The 18,808-nt window shown below is 39.8% G+C and overlaps 1 protein-coding gene across 2 annotated transcripts in view; it reads left to right on the top strand.

Annotated features, from left to right (window-relative positions):
* The window catches only part of LOC122555243 (protein maelstrom homolog), a 62,178-nt gene that overhangs the window by 6,754 nt on the left and 36,616 nt on the right, over positions 1 to 18,808 (top strand). The window contains exons 2-5 of one of the 2 annotated variants that reach the window (XM_043701028.1): positions 2,306 to 2,404; positions 11,278 to 11,350; positions 14,395 to 14,550; positions 16,944 to 16,985. In XM_043701028.1, coding sequence (XP_043556963.1) covers positions 2,306 to 2,404; positions 11,278 to 11,350; positions 14,395 to 14,550; positions 16,944 to 16,985 — 370 coding nt within the window. The remainder of the gene's footprint in view (positions 1 to 2,305; positions 2,405 to 11,277; positions 11,351 to 14,394; positions 14,551 to 16,943; positions 16,986 to 18,808) is intronic. The other variant, XM_043701029.1, reaches the window with a different exon arrangement.

Below are 18,808 nucleotides of genomic sequence, written 5' to 3'. Positions count from 1 at the left end.
CCGCATTTTTACCTCCTCAAAGTCCTTTCTCTTATGAATCATGACCAGAGAGAAGTCTTAGAAAATCTTAATTAGTGATCCTTTTTATATCAGAGCCTGAGGATCCTTCCCCAGTGCTCTCAAGGCTTCAGCATCATTTATTTATCTCTGTAACGCTGGAGTCGCACTATGACCAGGCAGGGGCACTGCAACGTGGTGGGCCTGCTTGACCTGCACCTGGCCCACCTTGACTTCCAGCTTCAGATACTGCAGGAGCCATTGCTCCAAGAAGCTGATGAGCTGGCCTTCCTCTTCCTGTTCAGGAAGCCCCCGCCAAACAGATGTTCTTCTGACTATCTTACTTTTCGAGGTCATTGACCTGCTCCTCCACGGCCCGCACTCTCCATTCCAGGGCCTGGACCCAACCCGTCAAGGATTCTGCTGCAGTCTTTGAAGCTGTGGCCTGTTGCTCCACCTCCCCGACACACTGCCCGAGGGGCTGGATCTCCTGGTCATGCCTCTGCAGCATGACCGAGATTGATTCAAGCCTGGACTGGCTGTCTTTCATCGACAAACAATCTTCTGAGTTTCACGAACTCCATGGTCAGCCTCTGCTGTACAGGTGAGTCCCCTGGGGAAGTCATGGAGGCCGACGCTATGGCCACTGGTGTGTCAGTTGTGGGGTGGGGTGGGGGGGGGGGGGGCTCCCTGCCTGATGTGATCCTCAATTTCAAACTAATATTAAGATGGTTCTAGGGTCAAGAAATGGTTATTTCCAGCGCTTTAAGTAGTAAAGGGAGGGGGAGTGTCCCACTTTGTTTGGGTTCTGGTGCAGAGCTCAGCAAAGCAGACTTACTGGGTCGCTGCCATTTTGAATCCCCCCCCAACTGATCAAATTTTAAATAAAGTTCAAAGGACTGCTAAGAGCCCCACTATCCCTGAAAATCTAATCTTATAATTACAGAATGTAAAAAGTTTACATTTTAAACTCCTTAGGCTGAAATATAATAAATTGACATACCTGCATGTGCCAATCATTTATTTCTTCTCCAACAATTTCAACTAAGTTGACTTTGTTCTGAGTACTTTGATGTGGTTGACTGCTTACCCTGTTTGATATTGCTGAATGCTTGGAGATCCCTGGACCAGGTACTAGATAAAAAAATTGTTTGCAAAGTGGAAATAGATGCCACAGATGGCAAGGTATTTGGCGGGGGCTGTCAAATCGACTACTCAGCGTCATAACTTAGTTAACTTCAAAATAAGAGCCAATGAATTTTGTGTATTTAATTCTGCTGAAGCAAAATTGTGATCCTTGCAGGAAGAAAGAAATTACATTATAGATATATAGTATATTTTAAGTTCTCTTCTCACTTATACTAAAACTTTTTCTTTTCCTGTTTTTGCAAGCATCTTTTGATCTTGTTACAATCACTGGCTGAGTTTCTGTTTATCTTACCACATTCTCCCTTCCTTAATATTGCTTCTCTTATTCTCTACTCTTTTTTTTCCTCTTTGTTTTGTTTGGGTTTTCCTATCTTAAAATAGCCTTTCTTGAGATTCTATTTTGTAAGTGCCTAAGAAACTGCTTGTAGACCGAGAAACTAGCATGTGAACCAAATAGGTAAATCCAAACTAACACACTGGATATTCTGAAAGTGGAGGTTTGGCATCTGTCACGTTGCTGGCCATGCAACATACACTGAACTTGCTTGATTCGTTAAAGTTCACCGTCAAGATGCAAGTTTTTGCCTTCTGTCCGTTCTTGTATTAAGTAACCAAACATACATTTTTGAAATATGATTAATTTGTAAGTGCTGGAAGGAAAAACTTCCAGCAATTATTTAGTCTTTTTCTTTACCATCTCCTTGTGGGAAAACACTCTTCACTCCACCAATTACAGGTCAATACTTCCTCCATCCATACCTGCTCATTGGTTACATTGTCTATTGCCATTTATCTTCATTCTTTCTTGATATCAAAATTCAACTTCTTCTTGAGACTGAAGTGATCAATTAGTTTTAAAATAGGATCCAGTAGTATTTTGTTTCTTACTGCCTATGGATGCTGTAGTCAACCTCCTATACAACCTCAAACTTGGCAGTAGATATTGTTTTACATCTGTTCATTGCATTGCTCACACCAATCTTTTGGTCATACAGGGCCAATTGGGTTTTGGCTTTCAATCTTGCAATATAAAATGTCTTACAAAAAATCCAGCACTCCCCACTGGATCGATTTTGTTTTTCGTACTTGTTTAAAAACTAGGAGATAACATGCATAGGTGTAATATCTATAGTGTGATTCAATTTATTTTCTGTTGAAGTCGCTGACGGTGTTGGAAAAAGAGAAGTTTGCACAGATGGCCCACGAATGGAAAGCTGAGAAGGATGACAAGACATTTAATGAACCTTCAAAGAGACAGGTCAGTGCTTTTGTTACCATATAGCTAAATTAATCTAAGTAGAAATAATATAATATGACTTGTTTTGCTGAATAAGATTTTTTTTTTCTTGTCTCCACTCAAGTTTTAATGCGTTTTGAGAGGATTTGTAGCTCGGGTTGAGGGTCTGGATGTTGGTTTGCTCGCTGAACTGGAAGGTTCATTTTCAGACATTTCATCACCATACTAGGTAACTTCTTCAGTGAACCTCCAGATGAAGCAGTGCTGATGATTCCTGCTTTCTATTTATAAGTTTGGGTTTCTTTGTGATGGTGATATCATTTCCTGTGGTGATGTCATTTCCTGTTTTTTTTCAGGGAGTGGTAAATGGGGTCCGACTCAATGTATTTGTTGATAAAGTTCTGGTAGGAATTCCATGCTTCTAGGAATTCACATGCGTGTCTCTGTTTAACCTGTTCTAGGATGGATGTGTTGTCCCAGTCGAAGTGGCGTCCTTTCTTCCTTTGTATATAAGAATACTCGTGAGAGAGGGTCATGTTGTTTTGTGGCTAGTTGATGTTCATGTATTCTGGTGGCTAGTTTTCTGCCTGTTTGTCCAATGTAGTGTTTGTTATAGTTCTTGCACGGTATTTTGTAAATGACATTAGTTTTGCTTGTTTGCATGTAGCCACCAGGATACGTGAACATCAACTAGCCATAAAACGACATTACCCTCTCTCGCTAGTATCTTTAGGTAAGGCAAGGAAGGTTACCACTTCGACTGAGCCAACACATCCATCCTAGGACAAGTCAAACAGACACACACGAGAATTCCTAGAAGCATGACATTCCTACCAGAACTTATTCAACATACATTTGAGTTAGACCCCATTTACCACCCCCTGAGAAAAAGAACAGGAAATGACATCACCACAGGAAATGACATCACCAACCCAAAGAAACCCAAACATAGAAAGGAGGAATCATCAGCAGTGCTTCATCCGGAGGCTCACTGAAGTTGCAGCTCAGCGTGCAAACCTACATCCAGATCCAAGTTTTAATAATGGATTTGGTAACTTCTGATTGAAGAATTGCTTGGTAAAAGCTTTTTTTTAAAAAAAGTTTAGTCTTCTGGCCTTCCACACATGGAGGGAATAAAGGCATGAAGAAAACTTCAGCAGCATGAGAGATGTTCATCTTCTCTCTTCCAAGCTAGTTCATTGTCTTCATGAGTGCACTCACTAGTGCAAAGTACAGTCGCCGTACTGGACCATAAGGCTGCTTTAGAGAGAGATGATTGGTGATTTAACCTGAGGGTCTCCATGCCTCAGACAAGGGGGAAGATTGAAAAGGAAGAGTACTTCATGGTAACCTCAGCTGGTGCAGGGATTGAACCAACACTGTTGGAATGACTCAGAGTCATAAGCACCTGGGGGAAACCCAGGCAGAAACAGGGAGAATGTCTGTCTGTGTGGAGTTTGCACAATTGCCCACGGGTAGATTTGACCCTGGATCCCTGGCGCTGTGGAATGGCAGTGCTAGCCACTGTACCACCTATAACCACTGAACCACCATGCTGCCCACAACTTCTGAGTACCACCCACTCTGCATCACAAACCGGCTACCAACCCACTGAGCTAAGTCATCCTCACCTGTCTGGAAATTGAGTGCTAACAGGATTGTTTGGATTTTGGCACCTTTTTAAGAATCACCTGTAGGGGGGATCCAAGATGGCGGCGACCCAGCAAGTCTGAGTCTATAGTGCTCCTCCCAAGACTTGGACAAAGTGGGCCACCCACCCCCACCACACTCATCAAATCATTTAAAATTGCTGTTTAATTTAATTAGTTGCTTAGTATTAAATTTAAACAATCTAATCTTTAGTAAAAATGACTAAAGGGAAGGGAGCCCGCAGCTCTCAGCAAGCAGGAACCCCTCCTCCACCCTCTCCAGCTGCAGCAGAGGCGTCCGCAGCTGCCCTGGGGCACTTACCTACGCTGGCGAGCCTCGTGGAAATCATCTCTAAACTGGATGTGAAGATCTACGCTTTTATTGAAGAATCCCGAAGCCGATGGGACTCACTCTCGGCCGCGCTGCAAAAGCACGACCGAGACAGTAAAGAAATCGAGCGCCAAGTCGGAAGGGCGGAGCTAAAGGCCGCGACCTCCGAAACTACAGTGCAATCGGCCGTGCATCAGGTCCGGACTCTCGAACAGCAAGTCCGGACCTTAGAGAATCATATTGATGACCTCAATAATCAAGGTCATAAAAAAAAATTCATTTGCTGGGCCTTCCCGAACGGGAAGAGGAAGGCCAGCTTACAGCGTTCCTCGAGCAGTGGCTGCCACAGCTTTTAAATCTGGAGGCTGGATCAGGCCAGGTAAAGGTGGAATGGGCCTACCAGGTTGCAGTACGCAGGCCCGGTTTGAACCAGCGCCCCCGCCCAGTCCTGTTCCAGCTGCAGAGCTATAAGGAGAGGCAGATACTCTTAGAAGCCTCTAGAAATCTTGCAAAAGATCCCCAAGCCATGATCTATAAAGGATCCAAGATCATGTTATTTCAGGACTTTTCCCTAGCTCTGGTCCAAAAGAGGAAGGCATTCGATGAGGCGAAGAAGTGTTTAAGGGACTTAAATATTCAGTACCCCTTACGCTACCCAGCGACGCTATGCTTTAACCATGAAGGATCCGTGTATAACTTCAGATTGCCAGGAAAGGCTAAGGAATTTTTGGACTCTCTTAGATAAATTGTAAGAGATGTTGGTTTGCCTTCCCCCCCCCCCTTCACTCCGGTTTATATCCCCCCCTTTTTTCTTTTTTCTTACCTTACTGTTTAATATTATCTTGGGGGGTGGGGAGAGGGATTTATTTATTGTTATTTTGTATTATTATATTTAATTATTATTTGTTGAGGTTGTAATTTTATAGTTAATATGTTTACACATGGTATTAACATTACCAAATATAGCCAGGTGTTGGTGTGGGTGGGGGTAGGGTACTCACTGTTAACTCTCTAGCTTTGTATTATATCTGAATTCTCCTCATCCTATTGAGGAGCGCCTGGGTCAAGGGTGGGGCATTGGTTGGGAGAGGATATGCTAGACCTTTGGAAAGTGACACCCCCTGGAAACAAGGGGGAAAATCTCCATTTAAATACGTTTTTTTTTATTGTTTAGAAATAGTTTTCTATTATACTGTTGTGAGTGTATTAGAGAGCCTTTAGTTTTGTGAATTTTATATGCTCTATGCTTGGGAGGTTCTGGATAGGGTTTCCCCTCCCGAAGGGTCTCAGATTTGCCCGGACGATTATGGTTGTTCAGTCGGTTAAGTGGTGCACCTGGAATGTCAAGGGGAGTAATTCGCCAGTCAAAAGGAAGAAAATATTATCAAATCTCAAGAAAGAAAGGGTTGATATAGCTCTCCTACAGGAGACACACCTGTTGGATAAAGAACACTTGAAATTACGACAGGGTGGATTTGATCAGGCCTTTTTTTTTTCCTTCTTTTAGCTCAAAAAGTAGGGGAGTTGTTATTCTTATTCAGAAGAATTTCCCTTTCAAAATCCTAAATCAGATAAAAGACGAATCTAGACGATAGATTCTGATTAAAGCCCTTATAAATGGAGAGGAATATGGGATTTTAAATTTGTACTGCCCTCCGGCACACCCCTTTTAAATTTATAACAAAGCCTTCTCAAAATTGATGGCTCTTGGTGCCCGTCATACAATTATAGGAGGAGACTTTAATTGTATTATGGATCCGGAAATAGATAGGATTCCCAAGAGTACTGCAGGAGTATCTCCCAGATCTAGACAATTGGTGGATTTGAACAAAGAATTAGGATTAGTAGATGTATGGAGATGTCTTCATCCACAGGGCAGAGATTTTTCTTTTTACTCCAATCCACATAAATGTCATACCAGAATTGATATGTTTTTCGCCCCCTCGATTTTCTGTTTTAAATTCCATATCATCCTGTAAAATAGGTAGTATAGCAATTTCCGACCACGCTGCTGTATATATGGAAATCAAGGCGAGGAACAACGGGACATCCTCTTGGTATTGGCGTATGGACCCCTTCCTAATGAAAGATAGTAAATTTGTAAAGTACTTCTCTCAAGAATTTAAAACTTTTTTAGAAATTAATTTAGGTACGGCTAACAAGCCATCAATGATGTGGGAGACCATCAAAGCTTACACACGAGGTTTGATCATCTCCTACTCAGCGACCCAGAAAATATTAAAGGGAGAACAACAGCGTCTGCTCGAAGCTCGCTTAAAAGCAGCTGAAACAACATACGCTGATAGATCTTCTATCATCAAATTGCAAAGGATTACGGCCCTTAGGACAGCTCTAAACACTACGCTTACCCAAACGGCTAAGAGGGAAATATTATTTGCAAAACAAAGGTTATATGAATTTGGCGACAAACCGGGTAGATAGCATTTCTTGCAAAGAAAAAAAAGGCCCCTCAAACTTTCATGTCTATCAAGGAAAGTATGGATAGTTTGACTCATGATCATAAAAGGATTAATGCAATCTTTAGAAAATTTTATTCTGATTTATATAAATCGCAAGATTGTGAAGACAGGACTAGGAGGATGCAATCATTTTTTAAAAATTTGACCTTTCCAGGCCTAACTCCGGAACAGGTATCGGTCTTAAATGCTCCCCTAACAGTCCAAGAAATACATGATGCCATCAGGCAACTTCAGAGCGGTAAGGCAACTGGCCCAGATGGTTTTCAAGCTGAATTCTATAAAGAATTTACAGAAATATTGGCTGGTCCACTTATGGACATGTGTAACTACGCATATAGTCAGGGCTGTCTCCCGCCTTTGCTGAAAGGGGCAAATATCTCTCTTATCCTTAAAAAAGGAAAGGATCCAGAAGATTGTGCGTCGTACAGACCAATATCCTTGCTAAATGTAGATTTTAAAATCCTTTCTAAAACGTTAGATTTGAGACTAGAAAGGGTACTGCCACATATCATAAAAGAGGATCAGACGGGGTTTATTAAGGGCCGTAGATCATCCAATAATATTAGAAGGGTTTTGAATATGATTCAAGCCTGCCATCAGGGAAAGATACCAGGAGTAGTAGTTTCATTAGATGCGGAAAAGGCATTCGATAGGGTTGAATGGTCATATTTGTTTTACACATTGGAAAGGTTTGGCTTTGGAAAGGTGTTTAGCAAATGGGTCTCAACATTGTATAGTGATCCCAAAGCAGTTGTGGTTACCAATGGATTAGGTTCGGATAGCTTTAGTGTGAGCCGGGGCTGCAGTCAGGGATGTCTTCTCTCGCCATTGTTGTTTACGCTAATAATTGAACCACTAGCAGAAGCTATACGGGCTGATCCTAATATAACGGCCCCGAGGATTGATACAGGTAAACATAAAATTACCCTTTATGCAGATGTTCTTCTATTCCTCAGTAATCCTCTGATGTCTGTACCTCGCTTAATCCAAGTTATTAATACATTTAGCGCATTCTCAGGCTATAAAATTAATTTCTCAAAATCGGAGGCTATACCAATGGGTGGCCTTGCTATGATACCCCACTTAGTGGACGGATCCCATTTTCCCTTTCGTTGGTCCCTGGAGGGTTTCTTATATTTAGGCATTTTTATTACCCCAGAATTTGGTCAGTTATACAAGGCTAACTTTGCATTTACTGGAGAGGATAAGGCAGGACCTCCAGCAATGGGGAGACCTTCCAATTTCCTGGCTGGGTAGAATAGCACTAATTAAAATGAATGTCCTGCCCCGTCTCCTATACCCAATGAGAATGCTTCCGGTGATGCTGCCGAGGCTGGCACTACGTAAATTATATGGTTGGTTGGGTTCCTTTATTTGGAATCATAGATGGCCCCGTATTAAGCTGAAGAAGCTACAGCTGCCACAGGCAAGGGGAGGATTGGACTTCCCAGATTTTAGGAAATATCAGTTAAGTTCCCTATTAAGTTACATAGCTGATTAGTTCTTGTCTGATCCACAATCAATCTGGCTGGACATCGAGGCTTCTCAAGTACAATGCCCACTTATTAACCTTTTATTTTCAGACAAGAGGAAAATCATTACGGATCACTGTAAAAACCCTATAATACTAAACACAATTAAAGCTTGGAATATAATGCGGCAAAATGAGGGCAACTCACATAAAACATCCCCCTATGCGCCAATAGTGGGAGTGGGGATTCCAACCGGGGTTTACAGATGCCACTTTTAAACTCTGGAGATCCAGGGGTATCTCATGTCTAGGGGACCTATTTAAAGATGGGGTCCTGATGTCTTTTGAGCAGCTGCGTCAGAAATTTGGATTACCTAATGGAGACCTCTATCGATACTTCCAAATTCGAAGAAGACTACATTATTAGATAGTCTTTATAAATCAGATAGAGAATGTAGAGTACTACGACCAATGGGGTATCCTCCGTCAGTACTATTTATCATTTACTACATAATGAAGTATCGGGAGATATGGACAATCTGCTTAAAACATGGGATCAGGAATTGGGACTAGAAATCTCTATAGAAACGTGGAATGACATTTGGGAAAACGCCCGAAGAATCACCATCTGTAACAGAACTCAGGCTATCCAACTGAAGATACTTCATAGGGCCCATATAGCACCGGATCGATTGGCAAAATTTAAGGCAGGAGCAACTCCAATGTGTCCCAAATGTAAAATCGAGGTGGGTACTCTTGTACAATGCCTATGGTCCTGTCATAAGATCCGTAGATACTGGACTAAAGTAGCGAGTACCCGGACAGAAATTTTAGGAATGGAAATTAAAGTGGACCCTGTATCTCTCCTTTTGGGCTTTTCGAACTTTCCCTCCCAGGATATGCACAGGAAGAGACTATTTTCTATTCTCTTTTTCTGTGCAAGGAAAAATATTTTGGTAAACTGGGTGGCTGAGGGCCCCCCTGGACTTTCAAATTGGCACAGATTAATTATGGAATGTATTCCCCTTGACTTCCTTACAAATATGGTGCACCGAAAGACCGAATTATTTTATAAAATATATCAGCCTTTCTTGAATTATATGAATACAGATATTTCGGCTATCCTAACAAAGGCTTTTATTTAATTGAGATTACGAACCTGGCTGGTCCGGGGCCCCTTAGGAGAGGAATCCCGCATGAATACGGGTTTTGTTACATGTGATGTTAACACATTCCGAGCATGTATCTCACTACCCAATTTCTATGTTATCCGTTGATTTTTTTTGTTTTTTTTTCTTTTTCTCTTATTTGAATAATGTAAGAGACTTAAATATAGACTCTGGTTAATTGTAGGTTAGCTTAGTAGTTAGTTGAGTTTTTTTTCTTGGTATTTTTCTTCTGTTAAATTTTGGTTATTATATATTTAAGATTTAATTGTATATCCATGTTTGTACTTGAGAGTTTTGTTTATTTTTGTAAACTTGTAAAAAAGTTAAATTTCTAATAAAAATATCTATATAAAAAAACAACCACCTGTAGATGCAGTGCCTGTGCTCACATGTAGAAATGCGATCATTTGGGCAAGCTATTGAAAATTGTTACTGTTCCTTCCCCTTTCTCTTATGGTGTCCCTTTCCTTCCCACTTCACTCTCTTTCTTCCATCCTTCCCTCTTGCAGCTCTTGTCCCAGGTTGACTGATTTTTTTTTTAAATCACCTATTCCATTATATAGGCTTAATTTTAAAAAAAAACTTTTGACTATTGTTTGGAATCTCACTGTTAATTTTTAATTTTAAAATAAAATTCAACAGCATATTCTATATGTGATTGAAGACAGTGAGTGCTCATGCATTATAAACTCTCCTTGCAGTTGGGCCTTTTCTTACCACTTTCATCACATATAAGCAGCTTTTAATTTTGTGAAGTGTACCTTTTGTGGAAATTTGTCTTGGAGTTAAGTATAAAAATAACTATTTCCTCCATTTCTACTATCATTGTGCAGTGTTGAAAGTCACTATCAATACTCTATTTTTGACCAAAGTAGAACTGTAGATTATAGAAATTAATTTTTAAAGTTTAGATTGTTAATTTAACACACTCTAAGGTGACCTGTTTCACTTCCTTGAATTTCTAATATTAGAAACCTTTGATTTAATCTTGCATTGGAAATTTCAACTTCCTTCAAATGAGAAAAAAATAACTTGATCAAAGTCTTTTGCTCACAAGCAATACACCTTCATTCAAGTATACAAGAAGGGGGCCCTTTTTTCTGAATTGAGTGGGATGAATGCCATTTGCTGCATTTCCAGAATTGTTACAAATGATTGCAATGCCTGGTACAATTAGCTATTTGTCTTCATTGACATTGGTACCTCCCTGGAATAGAAATGCACAATGAGAACACTGCAGATTGATTGTAGCTTTCCATCTGTGCTTTTAAGTACTGTGGCATTAGTACTCAACAGTGTAGAAAATTTTCAAATCTGAATGAAAGTGATCAAAAATAATGCTTTGAGGGGATAAAGACGGGCTGTAGTTGATGCAGTAAATCCTAACAGACTGGATACTTTCTGCTGTACAAGCCATAAAGAAGGGCATAAGTCTACATCACTGCCTGGAAAACTACATTTCATTGAGGAGTAGGTATTTTCCCTACTTGTTGCTCCTTCAGTAGTAGTATTTTTACCTGCTCTGGCTTGATTTTCTGTGCTTTTCTCTTATAAACACAACAGGGCCTTTCCTCCATTTTGAAAAGCTTTCTGAAAAGTTAGTTCCTTGACTAAATTAACTCTTTGCTTACTTATAATTTTTAATCTAACATACTCAGCATCTCTTTATTGAACCCTGGGTTATTTTATTCGATTAAGTGTGTTTTGTCATCTAATTTTCATAACGATGTTTTTGAGCTGTCTTTGTATTTTGTCCCACCTATCACTATATTTTGTTATTACTTTGTCTTACAGTTGCTGAACCCAATATTCTCTGTAACAGCAAAGGGAACAAATAATCCACCTATGTCCTGGTCCAGTGATGAAGGTAGATCATCATTGTGCAATTTAATTTTTATATTGACAGTAAAGGGGTTAGTTTTTACTCTTGAAGTGCTCAATAATGTTTTTTTTTCTGTAGATGTCCATGACAAAAGCAACCCCCAATGGCAGTCTTGAATATGACTGTCACTGTGAATTATCTCTTGAACAGCTGCAGTTGTGTGATTTAAGGTATTGCCCCAGTAGGGATAGAACTGTAGTATATTGACCCAGGGGCCTGAAAAAATAGCATTATATTTCTAATTCATGGTGTTTTATATCTTGGGTCACTTGAAAGTATTAGCGTCATAGAGATGTACAGCACGGAAACAGACCCTTTGGTCCAACTCGTCCATGCCGACCAGATATCCAAATCCAGTCCCACCTGCCAACACCTGGCCCATATCTCTCCAAACCCTTTCTATTCATATACCCTTCCAGATGCCTTTTAAATATTGCAATTGTACTAGCCTCCACCACTTCCTCTGGCAGCTCATTCCACACATGCACTACTCTCTGCGTGAAAAGTTGCCCCTTTGGTTATCTTCTATATCTTGCCCCTCTCATCTAAACCTGTGCCCTCCCAGTTTTGGATTTCTCAGTGCCAGGGGAAAGTCATTATTTATTTACCATATCCGTGCCCCTCATGATTTTATAAACCTCTAAGGCCACCCCTCGGCCTCTGACACTCCAGGGAAAACAAACGTAGCCTGTTCAGCCTCTCCCTGTAGCTCAAATCCTCCAATCCTGGCAACATCCTTGTAAATCTTTTCAACATCCTTGTAAATCTTTTCTGAACCCTTTCAGGTTTCACAACATCCTTCCGATAGGGAGGAGCAATATTCCAACAGTGGCCTAACCAATGTCCTGTACAGATGCAACATGACCTCCTAACCCCTGTACTCAATACCCTGACCAATAAAGGAAAGCATACCAAATACTGCCTTCACTATCCTATCTTGATACTCCCTTTCCCTTTACAACTTAGGACAAGAATAGATAAGTCATTGGTTGAAAGTTACCATTGGCAATTTTTAAAGATTGCTGAAGTATACCTTGTAGCTAGTGTAAGGAAGTCAATGTTTTCTTTGGCATCCAGCAAGGCACAATGTCATTGGCAAGATCAAAATTTATTGTTCAATGTTGAACCACAGCAGTGCATGTAGTATAGGTGTGTATGCAATATGCTTGTGGGGAAGTCGTGAAGTCTGCTTTGTCTTGGATAGTGTTGTGCAAGAGCTCAGGAAGTTACTGAAGCTGTACTCACTCGGGTAACTAGAGATGACTTGTGCTTGTAATGGTGGAGAGGCTTCTTATTTTGCATTTTTCCATTAGCATACCTTGAATGATGTCTTTGGTCTCCATCCACTGCCATCTTCTATTAGGACTAAGACATTGTGGGTTAAGTCTAAGATAGGAATAATTGGTTCATAAGCTGTTAGCTCAGTTCATGACTCAAATTCATCCATTTGTACTTCTAATTGGTTGTAAAATGCAGTCAATTACAATTAGTCCAACAATAGTTGTAAAATCTGACAGTGTATTGATCTGTCACACCGTTATCCAATTTCTTGTCTTATTTCTCCATGGTTAGCTGTAGTATAATACTGTCCATTCCTTAGTGATCTTATTCCAATCTCCAGCTTTTTGAGTTACTAAAGTGGCTTAAAAACATTTTATTAATTGTTCAGTGTTCCTTAATTTCTTGCACATGATTTTAAATTTCACATTTTAAGCCATTGTATTGAAATTGAAATATTGGAACATACACATGGTTTAAAGATGAAATGGAAATATTGGATTGCATGTTTGTAGATCTTTTTCAAATATAAAACTTTAATACATTTGAGGAAATGAGACTAAAGATTCATAGTCATACAGCACAGAAACAGATATTTTGGTCCGACTCCTAACCTCGTCCTATTTGCCAGCATTTGGCCATATTCCTGTAAACCCTTCCCAGTCATTTATCCATCCAGATGCCTCCTTAAATGTTGTAATTTATACCTGCTTCCATCACTTCCTCTGGCAGTTTGTTCCATACAAATATGAAAAATGTTACCCCTTGGGTCCTTTTTTAAACATTTACCCTTCTCACCTTAAACCTTCATCCTCTAGTTTTGGACTTCCCCAACTGTAGGAAAAAAAGATCTTGGCTATTCACCCTATCCGTGTCCCTCATTTTATAAACCTGTAGAAGACTGATGTAATATTTGTATCTTCAAAGTCTTGGAATGTTCTACAGTAATTTTATTTTGTATACTGCTCTGAGATTCAACAAAGATTAAATCTTTCGTTGCCTTACAGTAACAAAGGTTCATAAATGGCTGACATCATCAGTGACTTAGTCTATTCAGTTTATGAAGTCTTCAACTTGTGATGGACCCTCACCCATAACCATTCCTTGGTTTGTGCATTTAACTGGTCATTTGTGAATTCCAGGACTTCCTGTCAATTTTATAGAATAATGAATGCTATTACTTGTGTGGTTATTACAACTCCAGATTCAGCACCGCAAGCTTGAATTAATTTCTCAACAATTGATTTCATTAATTAGAAATAAATTGGATAAACAGTAGTTAGATTATTTTCAAATAATGTCTCATTGGGGCAAGAGAGGTCTGCTTTGTCTGTAGAAACTTAAACGAAAGAGCCAAGCAAATAACCTCCAAAGTACCTTTGTTAGAGATGTCAGGCCATAAGTCGTAAGGTTAAGAAACAAATGGATTTAATACCTGGCTTAGGGAAGAAAGTTGACAACTGTAGGAATGTACGTGGCCCTGAATGGGAAACTAGAATTTGCTGAGGGGAAAGTTGAAGGAGAACATGGACCTGACACGTCACTCTGACCAATAATAAAAATATGAATGTGATGCTGATTTATACTGGCAAATCAGTAGAGTTTACATTGCTAAAATTATACAGAAGCTACAGAATACTCTCATCTGACTGCTGAATCTGGTTTCTGCAACCTGACCAATATTGTTCATATTTTTTAATTGTAAAATTGCCCTACAGTGGTGAAATTATGCATTTTTCTTTCTTCCAAAGGAGTCTGTGATGAAGTTTTCCATTTTGTTAGTTTTTTGAGCCTGGCAGATCTCCCCCCAAACTCTGAACAACGCTTCCTTCCTTGTGAAATGGCTTGTGTTAAATATTCACTGAAGAATGGCATCATCAGTGAATTTCATTACTTCATAGATCCAGGTGAGTAACTTTCCATTTTCATTCTCATTGAAAATGTAGTGGTGAGCTGCCTTGTTGAACTGCTGTAGTCCATGTTCTGCAGTCTTGTTCTCTAAAGGAGTGTGGAATGGGGCCTTTAGGGGATAATGAAGCAAATTGTGACTCTTACAAAATGACCTGTTTTATTTTACTTTTATACCCAGACTCCCTCTTCTGTGTACTATTGTAGATTTCCGTTTTGCTGGAAGAATGGAAGGAAATGCTATGCAATATAATGTGCATAAACCTTTACTTTATAAATGAGAAATGAAAATGAATCTTCAGCAATGTTTGTTGTGAAATTGAAGATATGATAATAACACAAGTTTGCTGGAGGATGTCACCTTCAGTGTATGTGAGCATCACAGATATTAAAACTATTTAATTAAGCCTTGGAAGGAAGGGCTTAATCTTGCTCACAGTTGTCACATGTCTCCGAACATGGGTGGGATCCAGTTTTTTTTTGTTCAGGTAATGTGTAGATCAGTGAGACAAAAATAATGAATGAGCCTAATGAATGAGTCTTGAGATTAGACTCCAGTTTAGGCAAAACTGCTGCAAGTAAATAAATGCTATATATGGATTTGGAGGAATGGAGCTATTGTTCCCTGTTCTTCTGGAAATTCATCTACTGTAAACATTAAAAATGCAGAAAATACGACTGGTATCTGTGGTGAATGAAATAATGAGTAGAACCCCTGTGGAGGTGGCGGTTTCACCTCCTGACTGCAAAATAGCAAGAGATTGCATTGTCTCCTCTTTGAAGTAAGCCTATTGAACTGTGAGCCAGTCTTTCAGAGAGAAGAGCAGCAGGCTACCTCTGGGATCAGAACCCTTTAGGGTGGGAGTTCCATCTACCAAGAGCTGCTGGCCAGTGAGAGACTGTTAGCTGTTTGTCTCAGCAGCAGTACAGGAGAGACAGTGCTGCCAGAAAAGAGAGCCAACAGAGGATGATGGAACAACCCAGCCAGTGGTTATGGTACAGGAGTTTTATAGTGTATGGGTTGGCATTAAGGGGTGCATTGTGAGGTGAGTTCCTTGATCAAAGTTTTCTCTTAATTCACTACTTAAAGATCTTGATTAGTTGCTGATTGGGAAATACATCAATGGAGCTTCCTGCTCAAAACCTAATTGCTGACATGGCAAAGAAGGCAATAAGCCCTTAGATGCAGCATGCCCAACTATTTTCAGTCCTTGCCACATGCCATGCCATTTCTAGGGAGGGGAAAAGTTCAATCTACAAATCCAGCATTTTCCCTTAATGCTAATGTTCATGTAGTCTCTATATGCCTGAAATCGCTATAAAGTGACACATGCTGAATGTTGCAATTAAACGCAACAAAAACTACCTTTTATTCTCTCCCTTGCAGGGGAGAAATATAATTTTGTGGAAAATGTATTGTGCAATATCCAAATTCAATTTCAATGTGACTATGCTGCATTAGTAGCTGTTTAGTAAACCCTTGTACGATTAGCAAATCCAGCAAATGTCCAATTGCAGAATCAATATCATACTATTTGTGGTGTGAGGATAGAAAGTGCATTATACAACTTTGTGCTATGAGCTTTACGTTGGTCAGTTGACAAAGGACCAAGTAGCCCAATTAGGTGATTGATTAAAAATTGTGCATTAAGTAGGGAACCTGCCATTGTATATTGCAAGAAATATGTATTAATTTTAGTACAAAAGAGGCAAAGCAGCCTAATGGGGATTTAAGAGAAAATCTCAGTGACTAAATTTATTACTCAACCATGACAACCAGTGAACGTGCGTTTAAGACTAAATCATGTGGCTGCTTGCCATTCTCTAGCAGATTGTTCTTCATTTGATTATAGGACTATTAAACAGGGTTATTTTTGATAGTTATGACCTCCATCATATGTAATGTGTTCCTACTGCAGTTGCTTAAATTGCCATTTTATTTTATTGCCTTGGTAAAGAGCCTTTTGGGATGCTAGACTTGTGTATATATTGAACGTGGATAACATTTATAGATTTTAAATTTATTTTGAATTTGTTTGGGCTATGGATTCAGATACTTCTTGTGCAGTTAATGTTTACATTTTTGAATTCTGAAGAATTAATCTTTTTATGTAATGTTTTAAAGTGGTCTTTGGAAATTATAAATGAAGCCAGCATATCTCTACTTTTAAGTGGGCTGTAAAACTCTCAAGGCTAATTGAGTTGAAGATAAATTTTCCCTTTTAAATTCCCCTCATGATACAACAATGCACCTTGAAGCTCCCTAACATTTTTTCCTTAAATGTTTGCAAAATCCTAAGTGCAAACACGTGCTATCTCTGTGTACAAAGACTTAATTTACTAGTAATTTTGTTTCCTTCTCTTTCTCTTCTACTCCGTCACCTGAGCACAGGTATGATCCCTTGTGGTTTTCGGTACCATTGTCAAGTATCAAGTAAGTAACTGAAAATAATTATTTGTATCGGAGTTCAAAGTACAAAGTTGGAAGGGATGGGAGGAGTCATCCCTAAACTGCCCAGGAAAATTCAGTTATGGGAACGACCAGTGTGATGGGAGAGATGGAATCTGTAGGGAACTGATTCTCCAAAAGAAATTTACTTTCTCCAGTTTCTCCAATCAGTGATCCTGCCTCTCTCCTACTGTCTTGCTTCCCGAATCAGAAATGTTGACTTGTTATGCTTCTCCAGTTGTAGATTACATACAAATGAGGAACATGAGGAGACCATTCAATACATTGAGCCTCATCAAGGTTTGTGTGAAGATTTGTAGCTTTGGTGCCAGTTGCTGTAATTGTAAATGTTTGCCAAGCTGGGAAGTGGATTTGCAGACATGTCTGTGACATCTTCATTGCTTGGAGCCTTCTGTAAAGTGCTGCTGTACTGTTTGTTCTGGAATTAATTTGGTTCTGTTCACGGAACCAAACAAATTCCAGAAGTGACCATATGGAAGCGCTTCACATCAGGCTTCAAAGCAATGAAGATGTCACCAGACGGGGGATGAAATGTCTTCAAATCAACTTCCCAGCTCGGCAAACATACCCACAACTATGGCAGCATTGAGCCTACTGCGACATTCATGGAGATCATGGCTGACCTGAATGTAACTTCAAATCCACATTCCCACTTTCCTGATAACTTTACAACCCTTTCTCAACAAGAATCCGCCTATCTCTGCATCATAAATACTTGAAGGACTCTGCTTGCACTACATTTTCAGGAAGAAAGTTCCAATGACTCGAGAGAAAATGTTTTTGCCAAATCTGTTTTAAATGAGCAACCCCTTAATTTTGAGTGCCCCCACTTCCAGATTCTCCCCTAGATGAAAAAGATCTTCACACCTACCCTTTCAAGACACTTCAGGATTTTGTTTTGATCAAATCACCTCTTATTCTAAAACTCAGATAAGAGCCTAGTTTGCCCACTTTCCTCAAAAGATACTATGTCCATTTGAAATATTAGTCTTCTAAACCTAAATTGCCTCCAGTGCAGTTGCATCCATCCTTAAATAAAGTAACCAGTACAATGCATGTACAGTACTTCAGATGCAATCTTGTCATAGACTTTTACGATACAGAAAGAGGCAAGTCAATCTATTCTGTTACCTGTTCTCCAGTCTGATCTCTGTAGCCCTCTAAATTCATTCTTTCAAATATGTATCCAGCTCTCTTGTAAAACCTTCTAATTCATCTTCTATAGTATCTGCCTCCACTCTTCCAGGCAGCATATTCCAAATCCTAAAAACAGAGCAAGTTTCTTCTCGGTTTACTCCAAGCTGTCTTGCTGACAAGTGTGAAATTATGACCCATAGTTACTGACATACCAACTGGTGGAAACAGAATATCCTCCTTCACCCTGTCAAAATTGTACATAATTTTGAAGAAAGGATTGCGAGGATGATTCAAGAGAAGAGTGAAAGTAATAGGGTGGTTGTTATGGGGGACTTTAACTTTCCTGATATTAATTGGGAAAGCTATAGCTCAAGTTCATTAGATGGTTCAGTGTTTGTCCAATGTGTGCAGGAGGGTTTCCTGACACAATATGTAGATAGGCCAACAAGAGGTGAGGCCATACTGGATTTGGTTCTGGGTAATGAACCAGGCCAGGTGTTAGAATTAGAGGTAGGTGAGCACTTTGGGGACAGTGACCACAATTCGGTGACTTTTACTCTAGTGATGGAGAGGGATAAGTGTGCACGACAGGGCAAGAGTTATAGCTGGGGGCAGGAAAATTATGATGCGGTGAGGCATGACCTAGGATG

Source organism: Chiloscyllium plagiosum, chromosome 12 (assembly GCF_004010195.1).
Source record: "Chiloscyllium plagiosum isolate BGI_BamShark_2017 chromosome 12, ASM401019v2, whole genome shotgun sequence".
Lineage (NCBI taxonomy): Eukaryota > Metazoa > Chordata > Chondrichthyes > Orectolobiformes > Hemiscylliidae > Chiloscyllium > Chiloscyllium plagiosum.
Note: the sequence above shows the minus strand (reverse complement) of the source record. Positions and strands in the feature narration are given on the sequence as shown.